General features: G+C 48.1%; 1 protein-coding gene across 1 annotated transcript; it reads right to left on the bottom strand.

Annotated features, from left to right (window-relative positions):
* Positions 1-272: 272 nt before the first annotated feature.
* On the bottom strand, positions 273-1,877 carry kcnk15 (potassium channel, subfamily K, member 15; the record flags this gene model as incomplete). Its single annotated transcript, XM_083675814.1, has 2 exons — positions 273-1,282; positions 1,595-1,877. The coding sequence occupies 2 exons, from the start codon at positions 1,875-1,877 to the stop codon at positions 273-275; spliced, it is 1,293 nt and encodes a 430-aa protein (XP_083531940.1).
* Positions 1,878-7,568: the final 5,691 nt, after the last annotated feature.

Below are 7,568 nucleotides of genomic sequence, written 5' to 3'. Positions count from 1 at the left end.
GGTTTACAAACAAATACAAGTGTCGTATGATTCATAATGTACATTTTCAGCTGTGATAACTTCAATATAACCTATGAGGACAGTATAGTACATTAGGCAGGAATGAGGAAGTGTCTAAAGATTCCTGTACTGCAACAGATTGCCTTCCTTTCAATGATAATTCACCCCCTGAACATCTGTTGTGTACCACAAACACCTTGTCTCTGTTGTGTAATAAAAATATATGTCGTAAACACTGTGTTAACCTGTACAAACTGTTTCCCGCCATGGTGCTACACTGACTTCCTCCGAGAGCGGGGGAACTCCCTGAAGCTGTGCCCAGGGGAGAATGCGCTCCCTGGGGAAGAGAGTCCTGTGTTGTCCCTGGGGCTGGGAGAGCAGTCCTGGATCCTGTAGGAGATGGAGTTGTAGTAGACAGAGTTGATGTGGCAGCCGGGGTGCTCGTTGTGTGACACCAGGGGACTGTCACACACACCCAGGCGGTAGCACACACAGGAGCAGAGGGGGCCCAGGCATGACTCTCGTCTACGTCTGCCTGGCTGCAGCTGTAGGTGTAGCCTCTGCCTACAGGGGGAGCCCCTGCTCTCCTGCTCCTCCGCTGGGGAGGAGATGAGGTTGGTGCGGCTGGTTCCCTCCTCCATGGGCAGGTAGAGGGTGCTGTGACTGCGACTGTGCCCCATCATGTCCCTGACCCTGTCTTCATGCCCCACTCTGCCCTGCTGCCCTCCTCCACGGAGCCCCATTGTCCCATCCAGGAGGTCCCTCTCCCTCTTGATCGAGGCCCTCTCCTGGGCGTCTCGCTTCTCGTCCTCCGTGTTCATGGTGAGGAAGCGAAGCACCACCAGGTTGAGGAAGGCCCCGATGACTGTCAGCCCCACCAGGATGTACATGAAGCTGAAAGCCACGTAGGTCGTCTTCTCCTGGAGGTCCTCCTTCTTTTGCAGGGCCACAAAGTCCCCGAAGCCGATGGTGGTGAGCGTGATGAAGCAGTAGTAGTAGGCATGGAAGAACGTCCAGCCCTCGTAGTGGGAGAAGGCTGCGGCCCCCACACACAGAGTGCCCATACAGGACAGGAGGCCAACCAGCACCATGTTTTCCATGGAGACCTCCGTCCGCCGTAACCGCAGGCACTGCTTAGCCCTGCGCAGGAGGTAGCGAACAAACGTGTTCATCCTCTCCCCCAGGCTCTGGAACATCACCAGCGTGAGAGGAATGCCCAGCACAGCGTAGAACATACAGAAGACTTTCCCTGCGTCCGTGCCCGGGGCAGCGTGGCCGTAACCTGCAGAGGGATACAGGACATTGTGGCAATCCAGAGTAGCATTCATGACTCTTTGTTACTACTGTGTTGTAGGTGATGTAACAGCTTTTGAAGCCAGTGTAACATAAGCATTCTTCATATAATGTGTATATGGATATGCTGAAATGTGCTGAAATGTATCAGAAGTAGGAAAAGGGTCATCTAAAATTAAAACTATACTGTATAACACATTTAGCACATTGATAACAGTGCAGAGCAAATACACTACGAGAAATGTATTGACGTAGCCTACTCGGCCATGGCAAAAGTAACGAGGTAGCTGTGGAAACTTGCCAATTGTGGTGATGACCGTTATAGCAAAGTAAAAAGAACCGGCGAATTTCCACTGTCTCCCGGCGCGATGTGGCTCTGCTTGCAGCACTACACGCTCTATCTCTCGGTAGTCGTCCTCGGAGAACCGGTACTTCTTCTTCATCTCGCTGCGCTTCTGCTCCAGGATGCGTCTGCGGGAACTCTCTGTCTCGGATTCCAGCGCGTCGAACACCGCGGCGCCGACCAGCAAGTAGGAGAACATGCAGAGGATGAGCGACAGGGTCCGGACATTCTGCTTCTTCATCTTCGGTCGCGGGTGAACCCTCACCGGGGAGCTCTGAGAGCAGACGCACCGTTACAGGTGGTGCTGTTCACTGTGAGCTGCCTCTCCACCGCTACATCAGAGCTGTGGCGTGGAATCCAATCGCAGGTTTGGTTTCAGGAGGAGGTGCAAAGATAAAAGAGAATTAGCATGGGCATAATACAAGAAGGCTAAGTATTTTCAAGGAAAAAAAAACATGAGCCTGCAATTGGCTCATGGTGCGTAATCACTGCAATGGATAACATTGTATTTCCAGTAGCCTACTAGCCTGCTGTAGACCTGCTGAATTAGAGCTTAGATTTATACCTGTCAATCACCACTTTTCTTCCATATATTTTCGTCCATGTTGAGAGAGCGACGTTGTCCGAGCGATAATGGTAATCCAGTGCATTCTGTCAAAAATGTGAGAATGCGTCTCTCGTCTGTGCACGCGCATGGAGAACATAAAATGAAGAGATGTTTGACGTTCTACAAACATACAATGTAACCTGTTCACACACAAAAAAACACACTGAAACACTTGAGAAAATGTTATAGCTATAGCCTATAATTATATTATCCAATCCTTTACCACAGGTTCAACAGGTTTCTCTGTGTCTCAGCGCGACCCTTGAAACCCACAGAAAATGTATGGTCTTACATAAATCCCTGAGCGCCCACAGATCAGTTAATGTGCGACCACATGACCGCTCTCACTCAATATTGACAGAGTGCTGAAACTGAGCATATGACAACATTCAGCACCAAGGAGAGCGACGACAGCGGAGGCGCGCATTGGCATTGGGTTAGTGGCTGAATCAAATTTCCAGCGGTAATGCAGCCTTATGGGTTCAAATTAACCATGCATGAGCAACTACACCCACTTTGTATGAAATCAATTTGTAAGGAGTTCAAACACCTGGCTTTAGGCTTGACCCATATCATTTGATTTCTATTTGAGGCTAGCCTATGGGCCTGAAAATCTGCGCCATGATTTTTCATGTTAACACTAAACACATGGAAAAACGTGTAGGCCTATTTAATCCGCTTTACATAATTACCTTATCGTTGATTCCACCCTCAAATTAATCTGACACACCTGTAAATCTTGGTTTATCTCCATTTTTGCAGATTTCGCGGCTTCAGAGCTGGATTGTGCACACTATATGAATATAAACTATAGGCTACCTATAACGAAGACTAACCTACCGCTCCCACCCCCGGGAGCGTTCGGTGAAGAGGACCACCGGTCAGGAAAACAGCTGGCTTTTCCGGTTGTAATGCCTTGATTGCCTTGCTTTGTGAAGCGTACGCGGGAGAGACTCACGGGCCACTCCGATAATGCATTTGCAGAGGTGATGAGCGCGCGGCCCTGGCACAGATGTCCTTATACGAGGCGCACTTATCAGGCGGATCGATGTCGCCGTCTTTAACCAATCAACTCCAACAGGGAGGAACGCTGTCCCACTGCCGTTTAGGCACGAAATGAACTGAGAGAAAGTAGTCAACCAAATGGGAAATACATTTTTTAAGGGCTGGAGCTAGGGTAGGCTTAGGGATGGAGTGAATTAGAGTTGGAGGGTTTGGAGCTAACTGTTTCTAGCTGCATGTTCTTCATTGATAATTGCAATGGTTGTCTCCTGAAATGAAAAAACATAATTATTTCTAGAACACAGAGAATGAAGAGTCATAGATAAGTTAAAACAGATGGGGTTTTTTATTCAGAGAAATGCGTTCTACAAAGACATTTTTCAGGTTTGTTGTTGTGTTTTGTGTTGGTCTGATGACATGTTTGGTCAGAAGAACTAAATTAAGCTTTTCCTTTGAAAAGAATCAGAGAAAGCATCCAGCCCATTGTGATTTTCCATCGGCCCTGAAATTCCTATATAAACTATACCTATAATGAAGTTATAAATGAATCTACCGCTGCCATCGCCGGGAGCGTTCAGTGAACAGGACCACCGGTCAGGAAAACAGCTGGCTTTTCCGGTTGTAATGCCTTGATTGCCTTGCTTTGTGAAGCGTACGCGGGAGAGACTCACGGGCCACTCCGATAATGCATTTGCAGAGGTGATGAGCGGGCGGCCCTCGCACAGATGTCCTTATACGAGGCGCACTTATCAGGCGGATCGATGTCGCCGTCTTTAACCAATCAACTCCAACAGGGAGGCATGCCGTTTAGGCACGAAATGAACTGAGAGAAAATAGTCTGTAAACCAAATGGGAAATAATTTCGGACATATGAGATGGAGCTAAGGCTAGAGTTGGGGCTGAAGATAGGATTAGGGTTAAGGCTGGAGTTGGGGTTTGGGTAAGAGTGAGAGTTAGGGCTGAAGCTAGGGTTAGGCAGGCTGAAGCTAGAGATGGGGCTAGGGTTAGGGTTAGGGCTGGAGCTAGGGTACACTCTCGGGAACCCTTTGAAGAAGCCATTTTGGTGCCATGTAGAACCTTTTGGGATCCATGTCCAGTTGCCTGTTCTCCATTGATAATTGCAGGATTTTTTTCATTTTTTATAAACGTCTGTTTTAATTTTTCTCACCAGGAGCTGTTAGCATGGGAGAGATCATAGGGCTATGAAATATCTCCAAATGGCACAGGGGTGTTACGTTTTTCTGGTGACAGCTGACTGAACTGGATGAACGCCATTATATACATATATACATTATATACATTATATACTATAAGATGCTGTTCACAGTATGCTTAATATAATCAAATGAAGAGTCATACACAAACTAAAACCGATGCTCTTTTATTCAGAGAAATGTGTTCTAAAAAATATATTTTTCAGGTTTGTTGTTGTGCTTTGTGTTGGTCTGAGGACATGTTTGGTCAGAAGAACCCAATTAAGCTTCAAAAGAAGCAGAGAAACATCCAGCCTACTGTGAATTTCCATCTCCTCTGAAATTCCTGTCATGGTCTCCTTCTATCTTCAATTACTTGTCATAGCCCCTTCACAATAGAATTGTTGTATGAGTGTGTGTGTGTGTGTGTGTGTGTGTGTGTGTGTGTGTGTGTGCGTGTGCGTGTGCGTGCGTGCGTGCGTGCGTGCGGTAAGGCAAACTGTGCCATGCTGTGCTAGTGGAAGTCTACTACAGGTAATGATGGTTGCCATAGTTACCCAGACCAGCACCACAGGCTTGTCACCATGGTCACCACCAAGCTGTCAAATTAAGTGCAATGATCAGGTCCTCATTTATCAACACCAAGATGATGTCATCCCTGTGAGTAACAGAAAAGTATGCCATGTTCACATTTTCATCTAAAAAAAGGGTTCCATCATTTGGAAAGAAAGCTGATCATTAAAGGGACATCTGAGATTAGTACATACACTTTTGGACGTTTAAGTCCAATAGTCGATGATTCTTGAAGAATATAACTTGTAAATGCCTAATTAACTTATTTCAACTGTCATTCTTTCCCCATCCGAACTCAAAATATAAGCTTGTTTGTAAATATTGTAATTGTAAAAACAATTTCAACTTCAAAACATGATTAAAACTATGATTTTGATCTCATGGATGGTCAGTCCTTGCAACCATAGCTTTGTCTATGCATTTGAGAGGGGTAACATTTCTCCAGCTCCATCCCTCAGCTGTTTATCACAAAAGTGTTGGGGAGACAGTTATTTCTTTTGGTTTGAATCCCAGATTGCCCCTTTACATAACAAAAATGAGGTTAGGGATTGTTGTTTCTGTGTGGTTTGCCAATCATCTCAAGCACAATGGCCTCCTCTCCCTGTGACCCTCTGCTCTGCGTTAGGTGGCTAATGCAGCGCACTTACGTCCCAGCCTTGATTCAAACCGGCTCACACTAAATCAATTACCCCTCTGCTGAAAACCTGCCGAGCTAACAGCCACCCATCAATTACCCTGCCGTGTCTCTCCATCTCTACGGCTGGAGGCAGGAGAGAGGGAGCTGTGGCAGGGAGAGGGTGAGATTTAATCTATTCACAGGAGGATGGAAGGAGACGGGAATGAGGACAGGGGGATCAACGTGTTATGAGCCAAAGAGATGCTACAGCTCAAAATATTGAACAAACTGTGTAAACTCTCTGCTCTTTATGTGTTTTAGGGAAACACAAATGGCTTTCCTTTGGGCTGAACAAAAACCCAGACAGAGAGAGAGAGAGAGAGAGAGTGAGAGAGAGAGAGAGAGAGAGAGAGAGAGAGAGAGAGAGTGAGAGAGAGAGAGACCTGCTGTGATCCTGTCTGAAACCTCACACCTCACTTCAGCCTACCTTTTTGAGTTAAGTTCCTGAAAGTATGATATGAGAAAGTCTAAGCTGCCAGCACCAGCCCTACCCTGCCCTACCAGCCCTACCAGCCCTACCAGCCCTACCCTGCCCTACCAGCCCTACCCTGCCCTACCAGCCCTACCAGCCCTACCCTGCCCTACCCTGCCCTACCAGCCCTACCCTGCCCTACCAGCCCTACCAGCCCTACCAGCCCTACCAGCCCTACCCTGCCCTACCAGCCCTACCAGCCCTACCCTGCCCTACCCTGCCCTACCAGCCCTACCCTGCCCTACCAGCCCTACCAGCCCTACCAGCCCTACCAGCCCTACCCTGCCCTACCCTGCCCTACCAGCCCTACCAGCCCTACCCTGCCCTACCAGCCCTACCCTGCCCTACCAGCCCTACCCTGCCCTACCAGCCCTACCAGCCCTACCCTGCCCTACCAGCCCTACCCTGCCCTACCAGCCCTACCAGCCCTACCAGCCCTACCAGCCCTACCCTGCCCTACCAGCCCTACCAGCCCTACCAGCCCTACCAGCCCTACCCTGCCCTACCAGCCCTACCAGCCCTACCAGCCCTACCAGCCCTACCCTGCCCTACCCTGCCTACTCCACTTTTGTTTTTAATCCGTCGCCTCTTCGTTGGATTCTTTTTCAGCTTAGCGCTGGAGCCTCGACTCTCAGTGGGCCGACAGTACTGATGAATGCCTCAAGCATATCATATGTCATCCTTTATACTATATTTTGTTGCTCTCGCTCACAGGCATAACAGCATATCTGTTGGTCGAGACTCGAGAGAGATACATCTTTTTAAAAATGTGACACCCATTCCCATCCCGCTTTATCCTCCAATCTCTCTCCTCGCCACTTCAGACAGAGCTCTTTGAGGTCTGCAGCAGTGCTGTGAATTGCAACACGTCACACCTTTTTAAGGATAAAAGAGAGGCACCAGGCAGTGAAAAGACGGCCGCAAGCCTGGGGGCATCTGTCTCTGCCAAGCAAAGCTGATCCATCAACTCTGGAGCAAAAAAATGCAAATGTGGCACAGTGGAGAGCTTAGAAGCATTAAGCTCCACAGAAATACGTCAAACTTTTCTGAAAAGAAAGAAACATCTTGAGAGGGATAGAGGAGCATAGAGAGAAGTGTCATGATGAGGGATGAGGGAAACAGAGAGAGACAGGGAGATTGCAGGAGTAAGGGAGAGGGAAATAAGAAGTACTTAACTAAACAGAGAGAGAGAGAGAGAGAGAGAAAGAGAGAGAAAGAGAGAGGCCAACAGGAGGATAGAGGAAAATAACTTGAATCAGACAGCCAGAGACAATGTTGAAGTCAAAGTGGGAGTTGGTAAGGGCATGAAAATCAAGCTGCTTCCGCTGATGTCTTCTGTGACTCATGACTCATAATTGCTACGCTGCGATGATAGAGAGTGGGCCTCTACGTGTGTGGCTTGAGCCCAC

This window comes from Argentina silus (genome assembly GCF_951799395.1).
Source record: "Argentina silus genome assembly, chromosome: 8".
Taxonomy (NCBI): domain Eukaryota; kingdom Metazoa; phylum Chordata; class Actinopteri; order Argentiniformes; family Argentinidae; genus Argentina; species Argentina silus.
Note: the sequence above shows the minus strand (reverse complement) of the source record. Positions and strands in the feature narration are given on the sequence as shown.